Source organism: Rhizophagus irregularis, chromosome 18 (genome assembly GCF_026210795.1).
Source record: "Rhizophagus irregularis chromosome 18, complete sequence".
NCBI lineage: Eukaryota > Fungi > Glomeromycota > Glomeromycetes > Glomerales > Glomeraceae > Rhizophagus > Rhizophagus irregularis.
In genome coordinates this window covers 2,235,824-2,256,021 of record NC_089446.1, presented here as the reverse complement: position 1 = coordinate 2,256,021, position 20,198 = coordinate 2,235,824, and the positions used below count along the sequence as shown (strand labels likewise).

At 27.3% G+C, this 20,198-nt stretch overlaps 5 protein-coding genes across 6 annotated transcripts; 2 read left to right on the top strand and 3 right to left on the bottom strand.

Moving 5' to 3' along the window:
• Positions 1-100: 100 nt before the first annotated feature.
• On the top strand, positions 101-391 carry OCT59_010132 (uncharacterized protein; the record flags this gene model as incomplete). Its single annotated transcript, XM_025324784.2, has 1 exon — positions 101-391. The coding sequence occupies one exon, from the start codon at positions 101-103 to the stop codon at positions 389-391; it is 291 nt and encodes a 96-aa protein (XP_025184445.2).
• A 2,940-nt stretch (positions 392-3,331) lies between these two features.
• OCT59_010131 (uncharacterized protein) lies at positions 3,332-6,297 on the bottom strand (the record flags this gene model as incomplete). The annotated part of the gene is made up of 6 exons (XM_066132832.1): positions 3,332-3,930; positions 4,253-5,122; positions 5,211-5,330; positions 5,428-5,934; positions 6,035-6,146; positions 6,238-6,297. The coding sequence occupies 6 exons, from the start codon at positions 6,295-6,297 to the stop codon at positions 3,332-3,334; spliced, it is 2,268 nt and encodes a 755-aa protein (XP_066000440.1).
• A 7,047-nt stretch (positions 6,298-13,344) lies between these two features.
• On the top strand, positions 13,345-14,739 carry OCT59_010130 (uncharacterized protein; the record flags this gene model as incomplete). 2 transcript variants are annotated; one of them, XM_066132831.1, is made up of 2 exons in its annotated part: positions 13,345-14,305; positions 14,373-14,407. In XM_066132831.1, the coding sequence occupies 2 exons, from the start codon at positions 13,345-13,347 to the stop codon at positions 14,405-14,407; spliced, it is 996 nt and encodes a 331-aa protein (XP_066000439.1). The 2 variants fall into 2 exon arrangements, with proteins under 2 accessions (XP_066000439.1, XP_025184447.2); XM_025310236.2 differs by having other exon boundaries at positions 13,345-14,739.
• Positions 14,740-15,464: 725 nt separating this feature from the next.
• OCT59_010129 (uncharacterized protein) lies at positions 15,465-17,463 on the bottom strand (the record flags this gene model as incomplete). Its single annotated transcript, XM_066132830.1, has 4 exons — positions 15,465-16,607; positions 16,689-16,840; positions 17,003-17,306; positions 17,395-17,463. The coding sequence occupies 4 exons, from the start codon at positions 17,461-17,463 to the stop codon at positions 15,465-15,467; spliced, it is 1,668 nt and encodes a 555-aa protein (XP_066000438.1).
• An 830-nt stretch (positions 17,464-18,293) lies between these two features.
• Positions 18,294-19,824, bottom strand: OCT59_010128 (uncharacterized protein; the record flags this gene model as incomplete). Its single annotated transcript, XM_066132829.1, has 1 exon — positions 18,294-19,824. One exon carries the CDS (start codon positions 19,822-19,824, stop codon positions 18,364-18,366), a length of 1,461 nt encoding a protein of 486 aa, XP_066000437.1. The 3' UTR covers positions 18,294-18,363.
• Positions 19,825-20,198: the final 374 nt, after the last annotated feature.

Below are 20,198 nucleotides of genomic sequence, written 5' to 3'. Positions count from 1 at the left end.
TATTGTTTCTACGCAACAAGGTCATGTTGTGAAAAGTAACTGCTTCTTTTTCTGTTGTAAAAATGTCAAGGAAGAAGCTAACAGGTTTGGAAACGGAAATATGCGTATTGTCTTTAAAGCTTCTGGAATTTTATGGAGAAACGCAACAGTTGGGGAAAAGAAAATTTATGAGGATTTATATACCGACGCAAAAAATGCGTGTGCACAGATAAATGCCAATACACAACCGGCTAATCCGCCTGTCGTTCAAGCACAAATACAAGCGCCAGATCCTTTTTATGATATGGTTTCAAACATGTATAATACAGGTTTCACGTTTAATACAATGGAATCTAACGAATTTCCTACCATTCTTGATGAAGTAAATGGCCCTTCAACAAATTTTTATTAGTGCTTATTGTAGCACAACAATACTCTACATTTGATTGCAAATATTTAAAATATTATGTAAGAGGAATTTTATCCGATTATCCCTTCCATTTTCCTCCCCTTAACGGTTAAATTCATATCTACGGTGTTATTAACTCAAAAAAGACAAAAAAAAGCCTTTTTCCTATATTTATATATGCAAATGTTGGCTATAAAACTGATAATCAAGATATCTCCTGTTTCAGTTATCATCAGTAAGAGTTTATTTCATCCTCTATCGTAGAACATATATCAGCATCTCTCTCGACTCTCTCTCCAAAATTCGAAAACCATTAGTTGTATAGCGTAAAAATATAATTAATCATTAATCTGTGGACATCGAAGTATTCCGTCACATCATCCAACTTACTCTCTTCCGGATTAGCTTTTGGTATAACTTTATTCAAGTATCAAGATGTACTCTCCGTGGCGTAACTTTATTTGGAATTGCAAAACATTCAACCGGCTTGTAAATTTGAGCTAAAAGAATTCACTAGAAATTAGTATATTAAGATATTTTTACAAGAAAGCAAGGGTTTCGTGAATTGTTAAACGAATATTAGAGCGTGGCGCAAGTCGACGTCAGTATTATTTCTATCGAAGTTAAGCAAGTTGTTCGAAATCACCTATATATACTTTCCGTAAAATACAGTTTTCGACGATTCTTATTAAACCCTTTATGCTAAAGGGTACCCTTTTTTTCTACCATTTCCTCAGAAATTTGTTTCGAAAATCACCAAAATTTCTGTTGGTAACTATTCGATCCCTTCCTTCGAATGAAGATTACAATTAAGAATTTTCCGGGCCGAATCTTCAAAAGCGCTCTTTTCAGGACTTTCGAAGTTCGAACCCGAAGAAAATTTTTAACAATAATAGTATGCAATATTTTATTCTATAAACGAAGAAAATTATTTGTCAATAACTTTACTTTATAGTATTATTGAAACTATTTATTTCTAAAATTTACATTTTTTTTTTTAAAAAAAAAATATCTAAACATTTAGTTTCTTATATGTTATTCTTAATCATCTTTCACGAAATTCTTAACTTTTATATAATATATAATCTCAAATAATTGGTGAGAATTGGGGTTAACTTTATAGATTAAGTTTCTTTTTCAACTTTACGGATTATTTACGTAATTTCAAAATTCTTAAATATCCTCGTTCAATTACAGATAATAGAATCATCTAATTTTTCATTTTTAGAAATTTTGGAAAATTATTTATTATAAAATAGCGAGTGGTACTTTTTTTTTTTAATACTATAATATGGTTATTATAGAATAAAAAAGTTAAAAAATAGCAATTATAAATCTTTCAAGTCTCTTTAAATAATGTGGGGCAGGAAAAAATATGAATAATAACTAATATTTAGTAAAAAAAATTACCTAAGAAATTGAAATTTTCCAATCCTATAATCCCATTAAAATCGGAAATGTACTGTAAATAATTTTTATTTGGTTAGATTGAAAGTAAGTGATCAAGTCAAAAAAATAACTTTGCGTTTAATTTTTTTTTTAAATTCTTAAAAGCTATAACCACAATCCTCAAAGATAATTAAAAATTCAAAAAGATATTTTTAAATTTTATGATTTCTCAAATAATAAATGAAAGAATTAATTAATAAATGAAATAAAAGAGATAAATGAGAAATTTTTACGTGAATTATCAAATAAATAATAAATATTTATCATGAAAAAGTGCGAATTTTTCGTAAATTGTAATGAAAATTACGTATAATTATTAGAATAAAAATTTTTTTAAAAGTATTTTAAATAACTAATTTAAAATAAATAGAACCCAATTAAATAACTACAATTTGAGCATTTTATTATTTTAAAATATGATTTGTTGTAAATAACGGGTACACAAAAGATGTCTCATGATTATATTAAAATATTGTGTGAAACGATTTGTAATATTGAAGTTAACTATATTTTATTTTCATATTATGAATTTATTTTATTAACCCGCTTTGAAAATCCTATTTTTTGGACCATGACAGTAAGGAATTTTATCTCTTTTATCCTTTATTGTCCCTGATGGAATTCATTGTAAAGTGCACAAGAGGTAACACTAAAAAGTCATAAAATAACGATAATGGTAAAAGCTGATTGAACACTGCAGTGGTCTTGGTACGAGTACTTCTGAAGAAATTAAAAATATTTTAAAGATATAAAAATCACAAAAAAAATTAAAACCAATTTAAGGTGAACGTGAAACTAATTAATACGAATTTCAAACAAGAATCAATGATCGAAAAGAAATTATGTACCAGGAATCTACACGGATCATCATGTCGAATCAGTCGAGCAGATAATGAAAGAATTGTACCAAAGTTTCCTCGATAGTTTAAACTTTACGCTTGTATTTTTGTAGGGTGGTTTACTTTTAGGAGTAGAGGAAGCAAAAGTAGATTTTTTTTACCTTGACCAAACTTTCATTTGTCTACTTTTTTTCTCGAACAAGCTTGGATAGACGTATAATGTGTCAATAAATATCGTGCGTTGCTCAACACCAAAAAATGTCAGACAACAAACCCTTTGTCAATAAATGCTACTTAAAAACATTCAAAATATGTATTGCAACGTGTAAAACAATATTAGCAGTTGAAAAAAGTGTTATTAGCTAATATCATCGTGACTTACTGGTAAAAGTGCAGCTAACGTGCGGTCTCAAGGGAATAAAAATGAATAATCATGGTTCTTTATTAATTTACTTATGAAAATGGTTGAGCAACATCAAAATCAAAATTTCAAATTTTTAACGAGTATTTAAAAAAAGAACTTCATTCATATATTATTAAATATAAAAGAGTAATAAAAATGTAAATTGTAAAGCCATTATAATTATAAATTTAAATCAACTTTTTTTTAATGTAAATATTTCTTGATGCAAACTTAACAAACTTACTAATCATTTTAATCATCAATTTTTTCCTTAATAGATAAGTTATTATCGTCACCAGCTTCTTGTGTTTGATTTAAGTCAGCACTCTCATCTGTTTTAGCATTCTTTTTAAACAGGAACTTAAAAGCAGCACAGAGGATATTGAGGAGGATCAATCCACCAACACAAACTGCCATTAGAAGTTGTATGATAATTAACACAATAGCCAAGGAGAAGCGAGTTGTAGGCGTGATTGTAATATCACCACCCAAGAATGGTATAAGAAGAAAGAGGACTATCAGACGTCCAGCAGAAAGTGTTATGTTAAAAATATTGGCCAAATTTCGTTCAAATGGTTTAAAATAATAGACGGTTATTAAGTACGCAAATTCCAAGATGACAAGACATGTTAATTGTGCAATTCCACTGTGGTGACCAATTGCTACTATTAGCGAACGAAGAAACTGGTATACCATAATTAGGATGACAAACCATACACGATCCTTTAAATAATCTGTATATAGTACACCAAATAAAATCTTGTATTTCTCATTCCACAGAAGATCAGCATCTGTTTTAAAAGTGGACAAGACCTTGTAGATGCAGAAAGGAAGAAGTCCTACGGCAACTACTATGAACATTATAGACGCGAGCATGAGTAAAAGCCAACAGTCGCTGGATTGGGTCAGTTGATATAGAGAAAAAAGAGTAATAGGATAATACATCGTATTGACCTAACAATTATTATAGTGCCGTACCAATTTTTAATGGTGAATTAGTTGTATACAGATGTGCTAAACAAGTCTCGAATATGCAATAAAATTATATTACTCACTACACGCAAAATAGCACCTTCGCATAACGAATTACGAAATATAATAATAGGAATGATTACATAACTATTACTTTTAAGTAACAACGTTTAATAAAAAAAAACCAAAAACTTGACTTACCAAATACTAAAAAACGCATATTTTTGTTGACTTTTTCAAAAATCTTTACTTTTTCTTTCATCATAAATGCTATAGCACCGATCAATAACATGATAATTAAAGCTGCACCAATAGCTAATAATAATGCTACGAACATGACAAAGAATATATTACTATTTGGTATATGGAGTGCGTTTGAGTAAGATTCAAATCCAGTAGGATCTGGAAAATAAGTTTTGTCTCCGTTGGTTATACTTGCAGTGAATAAGTGCTCTGGTGTTACATCAGAATTAAACCAAGGTTGGCACGTGTCAAACTGATTTAACGATGAGGTGCATACAACGGGTGATAAAGGACACACTAGCTTTCGCAAATTACTGGCGGCATTGGAAAAAGCTTGGACATTTATTCCACCACCTGTTCCTGTTGACCAACCAAAATTAGAAGCAAATTGACGGTAACCAACTGGTAGATTTGGAAGTGTAAGCAATGCTATAGTAACAATCCACTGAGCGACACTTATAAGATCATAAATGGACGGAATTTGTGTTAATGATGAATTATACGAGGCAGTAGCCGTAGCACTTATAGGAATCAACGATGGTATGTTCCGATTTATATTATCATCGGTCGTTCTACTAATGTCAGTTATGCCTTCACCTATTGACCACCATTTCTTTGGGTAAATACTGTAATTTACATCTCTCCTAAGAAATAATAATGAAGCAGATAAGAGTATGAACGCTAATGCTATAGTCATTGAGATTCCAGTAATTCCATTCGAGTATGCCGTGCTTTGGCTACCAATAGGGGCTGTAACACATCCTTGGTCAGCATCTTGGAGGGTAAGTATTGCATAGGAACCAGTGCCAGGAACGTTGAAGAATGAATCTAAGATTTTTCCAATTTAAACGCAAAGATTATTTACCATTCCAAAAGTAATAACAAGCATCCAGAAAGCTTATACCAAAATAAATACCAGGAATTCTATCATCAAAGTTTGTTGAAAACTTATCTTTATAGGTAAATAGTCCATTAAATTGTATGGGAAACTTCTTGTATACAATATGTTCCGCATCAAAATAGACGAAAATTTTTGCTTTTTTTTTTTGAAAAAATTTACAACTTCAATGCTACATATACTTTATTATTAAATAAGAAATTAATAATCAGTACAATATATATTACAAAAATACCTTGACTTTGAATATTTTCACCATTGCCTTCTAAATATAGTTCTATATTATTCTGTTCTTTTGAATACAAAACTCTAAAATCGTTGAATTTGATAGATCCACAATTGGCATATCCATCTGGAGTAATGTCTCCAGTAAGTAGATTCCCGGGGTGAGGTGTCACAGTTGGCGTTAATAAAGGGGGATGGGAAGTGTCTGGTTTAGGAGTGCCTGAGACTTCTGGTTTAGGAGTGTCTGGAGGGTCAAATGTGATTTTGATTTTTAATTTCAAAGAGCTGTCGAAGTTTGCTTTGACAATCGCCAACATTAGTCTTTGTTTTGGCAAATTCGAATTTAGTGATTTTGCCCCATTTCCGCAACCTCCGCTGATACAGGAAGCTTCTGGATAAGGAAAAACTTTACAGTTTTCAACTACGAAACATTCTGGGTGTTCTTTCAAAGTTTTTTCATCTAACACAAACAAGGATAAGGCGGAAGCATCTCCTTCAACAAATTCCCAGCTATATTCTAAAATAGCAATTTTTTTCTTAATTTTCCTTCTTTGCTTCAATATTTATATTACCGTATTTAAATTTTTATGATATATGAAAACTAATGTTCAGTTCACCTATTTTAGACGCAAGTTTAAAAGCGGTAAAAACATCCCTTCCAGTGAATGTCACGAAATTATCAAAATTGTCATTGACTACAAGTGGCACTGACGATAAGGTTTGGTCAACCTAACAATTTATCATTAATAAATGTATATAAAAGTCATAGTGAATATAGTTGATGGCGTTAAATTTTTTATTTTTATTTTTGCAAACATACCTGAAATACTAAAAGTATGATTGCGAAAAGTACCAACTCAAAAGGTCGAATATTCCTCATTATCAATTATTTACGAAGATAATATGAATAATATGTAGAAATTTTTAATTTATCATGTCAAATTGATATATTTATATGTTATTTCTTTTTGCACAATTTCTTTTTTTTATTTTTTTTTTGGAATTATACGTCATATCTATTTAGATCTATCAATCAAAAAAATTCTTTTCATAATTATAAGATACGCCTTATTTTCGTTTATTCAAATTTCCTAATTATTTGAATTCATTTTATTTTTTGAAAGTACTAATCCGGCGGAGTCATTTAACAATTTTTTTTTTTATTGTTTGTTTGTTATAAATGAATTTGAAATATGAAATTAGGTAAAACTCTAAATTTAACCATAAGCACATGAACACATGAATAAGTTGTATTAATAATTTAATCAATATGAAAATTACCTTTTAGGGACTCTGTTATCAGTAATCGAAAAGATCATAATAAAATGAGAGATTTAATAAATAATTAATATAGGCTAGTTGAATATATTTAGCATTTAGTGAATTATAACATCATATGACACAGAAAGATCAAAATTTTATATAATCATGTGGATCAAAATAATTGTGAAAATCTAATCAGCAAGGCAATTATTTGGCCACATGATTAAATAACAAAGTACAAAAACATCAGTTATTTGATAAGGCGTTATCATTGTAATTTCATGTACATCATATGATTGATGTTTCGACATGACATTCATTACTCAAGCGATAAATAAGATAGACCCGGTCGGACCAAAGACGTAAGCATCAAATAATTCGAATATATACAGTCATACATTAAAAAATTTTCCCAAAGAAACATTATCAATAATACTATCTCTATAATTATGATACACCAACGGAAGAAAAATCAACTAATTACGTAAATTGGTTTAAAAATTCATTGTAACAATTACTTTTAAGTGATAAATAAATAATTCAGCCAAAAGTCACGTGATAATATTTTTTTTGTCGGTGCCAATAAAACATCAAAATTCAATTTGAGAAATTTGTAATTGAAATTCCAAATTTCCAATTTAACAAAAGAATTTACCATACAATCTATCTTTATTGGGATTATTTTTGTGACATATAGGCATCATTTTAAGTAAGTGTCATTAGCAAATATATTTAAAGTTTTAAAAGATGATTGACGATAATTTCTAGAAAATTTATTAGTAATTCCAGTTCTTATTCAATTCTCTGCCGATCAGAATTTACTATTTTTCATATTCTTATGTTTGAACTGACAATTAAATTCGAGAGATATTATTAATATTTCAGGTCAACAAAGAAAGAAATAATCATGCACGCCGGCAATACATTAGTATTATTTAGTATTGAAACGAGGAAAATGAGTATGAAAATTTTTAGAAATTAGTAATAATAATAAATATTTAGAGACATGAATACTCAAGTGGCGAAGTAGATTATAATTATTCTATAATAATAGATAATGCTCATTTTTTTTAAAAAATAATTGATTAGTCAGATTTATGCTAATTAATAAAAGTTAGATAAACTTTTTTCAATTCCTTGAATCATTTGCCGAAATTGTAGATCACGACATAATAGGTAGAACAAAACTATGATGAATTAAGAAGGTAATTCTAATGTAGTTAAGGGATTTACTTCGTAATGGTTTTATTTGACATATAGGGATAATAAAAACGCCACGTATTCTTCCCATATTTCATATGTTTTAACCTCTTTACTATAAAGTCCGATTGATCCGAAACTTGTATGTATTCAGGAAAAATAATTTTTTTTTCACAATACTAAGTACAAAAAAAAAGTTATATAATCTTGAAACATTTAGGAGATTCTTTGTAAAAAAAAAAAAAAGAGTATTGTGTTTGATTGTCTTAATATTATGGGCTTTGATATGCAATTTTCGGAGTATCTCGAATTTTTTTTTTTATAAATATAACTTTATTTCGCCCTTCCATCAAATAACAAAAAAAGTTCAAAAGAACGAACAAATCAAAAGGTTTCTTTTAAACGAAACGAACGAAACAATAAAAAAAAAGAACAAAAGCGTTCAAATACTTTTCATATATAAATTATATAAATCAAAATGAAGCAAACAACCATCGACACTATTACTGCTAAACCAATTGTCGTTGTCTCTGAAATAACAGAAAATCCAGGAAATCCTACCAATTCATGCTCCATAATGTAAAACGTCAAGATTCTTCTTTGGAAAATTCTCCGCGAATAAAATTGATCGGCTTTTTTACGATTTTTTGCTTAGTGGGATGAATGAATGATTTATTATATTTTTAAAATTGATTTCTTTTTTTTTCAAAAAAAAAAAAAGAAAAGAGAATTCTAAATTTAATTAAATTGTATCTTTTTTTTTTTTTGGTCCAATTTATTAAATTTATGTAATTATTTGTATAGCATATTTAAATATTTTGTATTATTTAATTTTACTTTTTTATCCTTTTTATCGTTTAAATGATTTAATAAATTAATAAAAAAACCATTCAGTTAATTAATTATATGATCAAATCTTGAAAACTTTATTATTATTAAATTGTGATAATTTCCACCAAAGAAATAAAATATTAATTCGTGATCTGTAAGTCAATTACAATGGATCTGCAGAAATTCGTTGTGTTAAATAAAATGTAAAAAAGTTATAAAGTTATTTAAAAAAATAAACAATTTGAAACTTTGAGATAATAAATATTATGAATTAAAATATGTTAATGTTGAATGAGTTCACAAAGAGAGAGTATTATTTAAGGACAGAAAATCGGGTATCAGAGAATTTGCAAATTGCAACAAAATCATATCACCCGGAAATCGGAAAATACTACTGTACAATAAAATTTTAGCAATCACATGTTAAGCCATGCTTATAAATTTTTCACAGCCCAAAAAGCTTCTAAAAACCACATGTTTTATACAACTATTTTTATGTTAATTCAAAATTGGCGGCATTTGACGTATCGAAATTAAGGCCGAACTATATTAAATGATTTGCATGTGTATAATGCGCAATAATGCACAATTATGTTAACTTTCCTAATTTGGTCTTAAAATTAGTTCTTTTTTATTTGACAAGGTAAGAACATATAACACAATACGAAATTTCTTTACAATAGTTTGCTATTTTCGTTTGGAAGCATTTAAGGGAAATAAGTAATCTGTGAGAAGAGAATATTCGATTTTCCTCGGTTTTTTAGATAATATTAATATCTTCGCTTGTTTCGATTCATTATAAATATAACTTCATTTTCGCTTTCTTGTATAGTATCAAAATTTTTCAAAGAACAAAATAAATCAAACAAACTAAAGATTCTTTAAATCTTTAAACGAAACAAAATTATCAAAAAAAAACTCTAAAAATTTTTCAAATAAAACAAACAAATTTAAAATGAATCAAATAATCGTAAAAACTCCCACAAAACCAGTTGTCGTTGTCTCTGAAATAACAGAAAATCCAGGCAACCCTACAAATTCATGTTCCATAATGTAACATTTTTTTTGGATATTTGATAGTCCAAAATTCATGATGAATCTGATCATCTCTTGACGGACAATTAATTTATTATATCTTTTTAATTTTTTAATAATTTAAAGTTTTACATTTATAATTAGTGTAAAGTAGTTTGAGCTTTTTTTTTTTAATTTAATTTTTTAATTTTATTTCGCTTTCAATTATTTCAAATAATAATTTTCTAATGTGATCTTATTTTAAAATATATATGCAATATGGCATATTAAAATAATGTTCGATATTTTTTTTTTTTTGGTTTTGGCTTAATTGAATAAAAAACTTGATTTCTTCTACTAGTCCCTATTTGTTATACGTTATAATTAAAAATGGTAAATAAATGTCAATTTTCACCGATCATTATCATTGAAATCTGCCAAACATGAATACTATGATTTTTAAAATGTCTTTAAAAGAGTGAATATATAAATAACTCGTCATTTAATAATTATGACAAATTGTCTAACATTAAACAAAATTTAGATAATAAATCTCCTTTTTTTGGTCACTATAAATAATAGTCAGTATCGAATACCATACAGTTCCGAACCCAGAATTATGAGGTCTTTGGCCGGAATTAAGTTTAAAAATGGTTGCTTAATTTCGAAACTGTACAATATTATTCACGCCATTATTAGTTGTTCACAATGACTATTATTAATGCTGCTATCATTAAAAAACTATTAAAAATATTTTTGGCGTGTTTGTAATACATCTTTATATCATTTCTTTTATCTCGATATTCCGTTCAAACAACTGATCCAACTTCTAGAATAATGTAATTACGTGAGTATAAATAATATTATACTGTATAATCTTATATATTTAAATTACACAATAAACTGGATCTTCGATAAACCGGATCCTGAGTTGGATTATTATAGTACAATAGAAAGTTAGGTGCATTAGGTGCAGGAATTTTTCAGATCCGTACAAAAACCCACCTCACCTTCGTTGCTATAGGGTCGAAAGTGCTTCAAAGAGTAATTTTAGCCGGAATATCATTAAGTTATGGTTCTTAAAATAGAAACGAGGGCCATGATAAAGGGAATAATGTTAAGAATTTCCATGAAAGATCCCGGACGCATTGTGGTCAAATCGTGAAAATCTGGTAAGAGTGAAGAAATTCTGGAGATATAATTGGTCATAATGTGTAGAAACAAATTTCTGGAGGTTGAAATTCTAATCGTGGGAAGATTTAAAATTTGTTTAATATGTTTAATAGACGCGAAAACTGATTATCTTTCGCGTTTTCATGTGTATTAAAGTTTCATATGTAACCCGTGGAAAACTATGAATTAATTTGACTGTGGGTTAAGATTAATTAAATATACTATAGTATAGTATTATTTAATAACTAATAGTTTATTACTATAGTATATTAAAGTTTTAGTTTATTTTAATGCTTAATAGACGCGAAAACTGTATTTTGGCGTTTTCGGCGTTTCTGGGTTTATTGATTATTTTTTTTGGCGTTTTCGGCGTTTCTGAGTTTATTGATTAAATATACTATAAGTATTATTTAATAACTAATAGTTTATATGTTTAATGCGAAAACTGTATTTTGGCGTTTTCGGCGTTTTCATATGTAAACCCGTATTTGGACTGTGGGGCCGAGTTAAGATTGATTAGATTGATTAAATATATATACTATAGTATTAATAGACGCGAAAACTGATTATTTTTCGCGTTTTCGTGTGTACCTGTGGGAAAATCTGAAAAAGATTTATTTTCCATTACAAAAGTTTGTACAACAAAAAAAAAGATATAAAAAGACCTTATTTCCCCTACTTTTCCCTCTTTTTTTTTATTAATTTTTTTACCCTTCTTATTAATATATCTACTTAATAAATAAACTTACACAAGAAACCGGACAATACCGTATTGAACTTTTTGCACTTGTTGAAGAAGAAATTATTTCTATCAACAATATCAACAAGGACATAGGTTTTACCGAGTTAATAGTATTTCATGCATCTATTGAGTCTATTTAGGTAAGCAGGCTAGGCAGGCTAAGCAGGGTAATTTCGATAAATAAGCTTACAGACAAAAAAAGACTGAAAAGAGAAGAGGAGTGAACTGGTTTTCCTGAAGAAGGGTTAACCAACACACTCCTACGTTAGTATCAAGACCATGACAGTACACTGAAGTGGTTTTGCTACCTTCACTTTTCTTGGAGGTTTTTTTTTTTTATGTTGTGTGGTCTCTGGTACCAACCATACTAACGATTTTTTTTTTTAATTAATTTTTTTAGCATTACCAATTGAAGAGCAAGAATGTGGATTTTTAATATGAGAACATGAACAACAATTTCGGCACCTGTGTAAGTAGGTTTAAATATTATGATTTATGTGAAATCATGAGATTTCTTTGTAAAATTATAACTTTATAATTTATGCATTTTTGCGTAATAAGAGATCATGTCACATTTGTCAATTGAAATCAATATTTGTATGTATTAAAATAAATAGATTCTATTTATTTGCTGTACTATCGTGCAATATATCAACATATGAAAGTTTTTGCGGCAACGTACTTACTAATTTTGTGTCTTAATATTCTATGTGTAGAATCAATTGAAATTACGCTTATATGTTAATGATTGATGTGTATCACTCAATAACTCAACAAAAAATGAAAGTTTCAATGTAATTAACAATGATTGATCACTCTACAAACACGTGATATATAGCCAATCAATTAATACATGACCAGTTAATCGTAATCGACGTAATCGATATTTGGAGTAATAAAAATAAGTCACTTTGCATACAACTTATAAAAATGAATATATATGTTGTGTTTTATGCATCGATTTGCGTCAGTTAATAACTGACGCGTGTCACCTGTATGATGTATGTATCTGCACAATAAGGTCTTCCATAGTAAACACTTTTTTCACTTTTTATGAAATTTTGTAATTTATAAACAATTTTGAATAAAGTGTTTTCCATGATAATTAACCTAATATTTTAGGATTACATATTTTTTTTAATGTGATAAAAAAATTTATTAAGCCTGGAAATTTAAATACCCCCACTCCGGCCAATATATAAATAAGTAACACAATTAACCGTAATTATTATAGTTTAGAATCAGATAGTTGGGTCTGATACATATAACATATTATTATTATCAGACATATATTTGTTGTGCCTCAGGTGTCGATTTGCGTCAATTGATAGCCTGACGTGCGTCATTGATACCTGACACGTGTCACTTGTCACATAACATTACTACGATGTTAACAGTCTTTAAATCATCGTAACATCTAATATTTTGAAGAGTATTCTGAAGTGATTCAGAGTACATCTAACTTTGTATTAATATAATTTTAGGACGGCGATTCTATAACAGTGTTCCTGAGAGTCATCTACAACTAACAGCAATATGTGACTTATTATTAGCATTACATATTACAAAAAAAAAATATAAATAAAAGAAGAGGGTATTTACAATTTGGTATTACCATATCCTTATTCTTGACTATTCTCCTTTTCATTCATTAACTTTTTATTCTTTGACTATTCTTCTTTTCATTCATTCATTAACTCAATAATGTCATATCTCAACGAAGATTGTCTCAGAATTGTTTTTATTAAATTGAAATATGATCTAAAATCTTTATATTCATGTATTTTAGTAAATAAGTTCTGGTACCGTGTAGCTATACCAATATTGTGGAATAGAAACTTTGATGACAATGAAATTTCATCTAATTCTAAACTTTATAATACAATAATTTATTTGTTACCATCATATTCAAAGATGTTATTAATTAATAATATTGATAATGAAAATATTACCTTTTCGAATCGACCATTATTTAATTACATTAATATTTCTCCCCAAGTTCCATCACGTTTTATCAAGAATATGATAGAAACTCTAATTAAAAAGGAAGATAAATATGGTTTATATAAAAGAAATTTACTAGAACGAGAAGTTTATAAGTTATTTATCAGTAATTGTAAAGATATCAAGTGTTTTTATTTGAATACAACACAACATTTATATCAATTTCCAGGTGCATTAACTTGTTTCTCTCAGATCTGTGTCTTAACAATTAATGTTCTTAATGTATCTTCAACAATATTATTTGGAATGGCAAAAATTTGTAAAAATGTTGAGGATCTAACAATACTATATTGTGATGGAGATATTCCAGGATTAAATAGATTTATTGATGTTCAAACAAAATTGAAATCATTAAGATTAGAATTTAATAATGTAAAAAAGCAATGTAAAGAATTAAGTGACGTGATAGGAAGAAAAGCCATTACACTTCAAGAAGTTGAAATAAGTTTAACTGATAATTCACTTTCACCTAATTTTTTTCCATCATTAATAAATCTACGATGTTTAAGGCTTCATAACAGTGAAATACTTTATGATGGGAGCGTAGAAATGAAAGAATGGGAAAAATATTTATCAATTTCTTCTTTCCCAAATCTTCAACATCTTGAAACTACATATTTACCATTTTATAATGATTATATGTTAATTGAAAAATCTAATGGTAAGATTTTAGAAATCAATATATCTCAAGAACCAGATTCTATTTATACCAAAAAATTAATTAATAGTGTTGTTAAATATTGTCCAAATCTTGAGAGATTAACTATAGAAATTGAATTTGAAAATTTGGATGATATTAAAGAAATTTTTTTAAATTGTAATCAATTAAGAATGATAAATCTCTCATTATATAATGAAAATAATCTTAATTGTGATAAATTCTTTGAAATTTTGTTAAAATATTCACCAAAAACTTTATGCAAAATTTACTTTAGTGAAGAATGGATTTTTACTGTTAATGGATCAAAATCTTTTTTTGAAAATTGGAAAAATTGGAACGCTGAGACTTCATTTGCATTTTATAAAGTTCCACTTACAGATGAACATAATAAAGTATTATTAGCCATTTCCAATTTTATTATAATTATGACTTAAAATTGTCTTTATTGGAAGAAGAAAAAAATTCATTACTTTTACAAAAAAAAAAAAATACTAAATTAATTTAGTTGTCAGATTAACTAGTACTGATGCTGAAAAAAATAATGAATCCCTAAAATTTCTGCCTTTAAATGTACATATACTAAGGCGAAATTGCCGAAACTTATCGATATTGGTGAAACCTTTTAATTGACCACTGCACTGCTGGTTATTTCTAATCAAAAATTTTGACGTTCCAATGTATATTCTTTACCTGGAGGAATATTATCAAAGTATATTACCGATACTCTTAAGTGTCTTAATTTATTCTTAATATAAAAAATATAAAAAAAAAATGATAATTTTTACGCAGGCCGTTACAACGCTAACATGACTTGACGAATTTTATTGGTCAGATATTTTGTGCAACATTTATCTTTTCACGTAGTTTCAATAAAAAACTACAGAGGAAACGTTTATTATAGTTTATTTAATTGCCAATCCATCTGAAATCGGCACTATCATAAAATTTGATACAGATTTTCATCATGGTTTTTATGGCACCATTTTATCAATTTTTGTTTGATATTTTCATCGGTTGTGAATAAAATAAATTTATTTATAAAATCTTACAATAATAAATCAATAAAATCATAAATATTATAAATGAAATAACGTAAATAACTATATAAACAAAAATAAACAAAAATAAAGAAGTAAAAAATTAAATACTTATCCAATATTCAATCAATTTCACAATCTGAATAATTATCTGAAATTAATCGATATTGAGAACTTTCATTTTCTGGTATTAAACTGCTGCTATAGGTCTCTTGAGAATAAGTTGTAGCTTTAATATTCTTAAGCTCATTTTTGTCTTTTAATTTATTTTCTCTTATCTTTTCGCACTCCTTTATTTGATTATAAATTTCACTAAAAAAACCTACACAATCACTTTCATCATAATCAATAGTTTCGTAGGTATCTTCAATATTTTCAAGATAAATATCTTCCATATCCTTATTATCATCTTTATCATCTCCATAATCATCATCTTTGTCATCTTTGCCATTTTCATCATCTTTATCATCTTCAACCTTATTAATCTTAAAATTTTCTAAAGCATCTTTAAAATTGCTGTAACAAGTACTATTATTATCGTTGTTTTCTTCATTATCCTGCAAACTATCAGACAATATATTAATCTGCCATTTTGCTAATATAAGAAACAATTCTTTAGCAGTTGGTCTATTTTCTATTTCGGGGTCCCAACACCTTTTTATTAAACCTGCAAATAATTTTGGTATGTCTTTAGAAATCCTTGGTCTAATCCCATTACATATGTCAACCATTAGTAAATGATCATAAGAAGAATCATAAAAAGGAGCTTCTTCAGATAAAAATTCATTCATTATTATTCCGAATGAATAAATATCTGCTGCTTTTGTATATGGGTGTTGATTACGTAAAACTTCTGGTGCCATATAAGGTATTATTCCACGTATTTCATCCGATAGCTTTTCATTATTAACTGGTCGACACAATCCTAAATCACTAATATATGCATGTATATTATAATAAAAAACCGGTTCACCTTCCCTGCTCTGTATATCTCGTTCATCATAATGCGTACTATAGAATAATATATTTCCTGAATGGAAATCTTTGTGAACTTTTCCAGCATTGTGAATTTCTAATAGGCCTCTTGCAATTTCTACTAAAATATTAATTCTTTCTTTATAATCTAATTCGGATATATTAAGATTTCTCAAATCCCCTCTATCACAATAATCTAAAACCATCATGTAATTATTTGTACTGGGATCCTGAGTTATTCCACGGCATACAATAACATTTTGAATAAAAATCTGAAGATGAGAACCGACCTAATGTAAGTAATAAAAATGAAGAAAATTAATAATGATTTTAATTAATAAACCTAAGTAATTCTTTTTAATCTTATTTACCTCATTTAAAAATTCGGAAGTTAAGTTATTATTTCCTAAACTTTTCAGCACCCATTTTTTGTTCGTTATATTATCCCATTTTTGATTATCTATATCCCAACAATTGATAAATCCTTCAGGAAAATCAGCTGAATAAATTTCACCAAACCCACCTTTGGTAATATAAGTAACATTATGAAATTTTTCAAAAGGTATCCATTCAATACAATTTGTACAATGTGTTGCTTCAAGTTGTGATTTCTGTATAAATTCGTCAATAATTTTATTTCCACTAGTCCAAAATTTAAAATTTTCCTTCAATCTTTTAGCATTACAAGTTTGACACCATTTTTCTCCAGTGCCAGGTTCATTACATTCTCCACATATTCCATATGCTTCTTTTCTTTTTTCTAGGTCTTCCATATAAATAACTTTATTCTCTTCAAATTTAATAATTGGATGACTATATTCGACAAAAAGTCCTTCTTGTAAGCCTTTCTTATAAGTAACTTTATTCTTTTCATGTTCAGTAATTGAATGAGTGTCTTCAACATAAGGGTTACCTTCTTCCAAACCTTCCATATAACTCATTTTTATCTCTTCTGATTTAGTGATTGGATTGATAATGGTTACATGTTCCTTTTTTTTAAAACAAAGTAAATGATAATTTTAAAAATCAATATTATATTAAAATATTAAACTCTTAATTATATGAAATTCATTTTACATGATAATAACCAACATATTTCCATAAATTCTTCGACCTTCCTTCGGATTCTTCCTTTGATATTTCCATATCAATAAATTATAAATTAGTAAAGTTCTAAAAGATATTTCAATTAAAAAAGGTCAAGGTTAAAAAGAAAATCATATACGGAGTTGACTAAATAAATAAATATTTACGCTGTGATCAGGTCACAAATAATTGTGTAAATGATCAAATGTCGCAAAATTACCGTTGTAACACCAACAATAAAATTCTACCCCACGTGACCGGTGACATTGAAAATGTGAAAAATAATTTGTGGTGTAATGCCGGTGATGAATATTTTTAGGTCACGTGGGAGGTAGAAATACGATAGATTTTTTAAATTTTTGAAAAATAATGTAATACGATTTTTAAAATTTTGATTATGTGGCTAGAACATTTCATTGAAACGTTATAACATTAAACTAAATAGTGTTGTGGGCAAACTTATGAGTCTAGTCTTCTAATTCCCAAAACCTCCGTGAAATTTAAAACATGACGATATATGATGAAACTTACCAAAACTTCTTATTGGTTAAATTATTTAATTGTCCCAAATAATCTGAGATGATTTAATCAATTTAAACTATTATTAAATAAATTTAAAAATCAATAATAAAAAGCATCAATTTAACTGATTTATTGTGATCAAATAAATTAGTAGTTTGATCGATCGGACTCAGTTGTATTACGAAAAAAAAAAATGTCAAAAATTTCCAGTAATGGTTCAATGTGAGATAATAATTCAAATTATTGGTGCTGCTCTAATTAATATATTTGACAAGTTTACCGCCATTTCCAAATTAGCATCTTTAAATGGTTCTAAATAATAATTATATAATTATAACAATTTTTATATGAATAACCAATCAGGATCAAATATTTGAACATTACATATATGACACTATTTATTTAAAAATATTCATTTACTATATCTACAAAAGTAATTCATCTAAAATTAAATAGATCTCTAAATAATTTATATCGAAAATCTTTAATCACACCATCATCTTTTTTATATTTATTAATTAGTTTTACGTAATCTTCTTCTTCATAAATGGGATTAGATGTAAATATGGTAAGTGCAGGCCTACCTCTCCAATTTTCAAAGAATTCCTCCAAAGTTTTCAAAGTTAATATAAATTGTTCAAAAAATCTAATTTCTCTTAAATTAGTTGATGATGATCTAATTATTATTTTCAATAATTCTTCTCCATATTCATAATTTTTTTTAAATTCTTTAAAATATGGTATAATTAATAAAGACTTTAATTTTCGACAAACTTTTAATAATTTTTCAAATTCTGTGAAATGTTGCTCTGAAGGCGAAAACGCAAGCGATAATCGTTCAACTAAAGGACAATGTTCATGAATTTTACGTATTAAAATTAGAGAATCTTCATTAAAATTATCTTCCTCGAATAAATAATCATATTCTAATAAAATTTCCCTAAGATGTCCTCCACTATTTTCAATCATAATAGAAACTACATCTAATGAAATATAAAATAATTCAAGGACCTCAAGATCACGATATACTGATGTTTTAAGTTGTTCTTGAATAATAAAATTGAAATCTTCAATTATTAACGTTTTTAATTTATGAAATTTTGGAAATAACTTCATTAGTAATATGTGTTCAAAATCCTCAACGTATGAAAGGATAATCTTTAAATGATTGATATTATCAACATTTTTTTCTAATGCAAGAAGAACTTTTTCATAAGGATCTTCTTCTGTAAAATAATCTTCATCAAAATCATCCTCCCATTCAAAATATTTTAAATTTCTCTGAACTTCAATTAATTTAGCAACTCCATAATTAGCTTTTACAACATTATTAATAATGGTTAACCTCTGAATATTTTGACAAATAAATGCTAATCCATAAAAGTATGAAGATTCAATAGATGTGTCACATTTTAATTCACAAAGTGTTTCGAGATAAGCTTTAGCATCCGGGAAGTTAAATATTTGATGTTTAAGTGATATCATATTCAAACATTTCAACTCTGAACGTTTTCTAATCATAATATTATAAAATTCTTGTTGTAAGAGAAACTGCTTAAAAGTTGATGCTGTTCCGATAGAAATTATATTATTAATAATATTTACATTTATACTTTTACAGAAAGACAAATAATCAAATGTGAGTGATTGGTTTGAAATTTGAGTTCCTTCTCTTGTTAAGAATTCTTTAATATCATTGGACAAATAAGAAGTGATAATCGAATATAAAAAATTTTTATTAGCATATTTAATATTATAGCGCCATGGATCTTTCCATAAAATTGGAACAACAGTTTCACACCAAAGTCTATTAATCATTAGACATGAAAAGAGTGATTTTGAATCTTCTTGTAATTCTTCAAAAATCAAAAAAAGAATATCTCTATTAAATTCAGGCATTCTTTTACCAATAAATGAGAACAAGTTTGAATATTTTTAGAAGAAAAATTTATCAACAATGGAAAGGAATAAAACTGAATGTAAACTAAATTTGTATAACCATGCATTCCATGTGATTGTTAACGCCAATAGTGTTTCACAACAAAAAAAATCTTAAGTAGATCACGTGATACACAGCGAGATATAAAGGTTGAGCTTACTTTAGAATATTCCATTGTAACTATTATTAAGGGGAAGTAATTTACATTTTTATGAGAAGCAGGCATTTAGTAATCGTATATACTGTACATTATACAGTAGACGGCCGAAATTCATATGAATTGTCACGTAATCTTAGTAAAAATAAAGGTACGTGATCAATATGCTACAAAAAA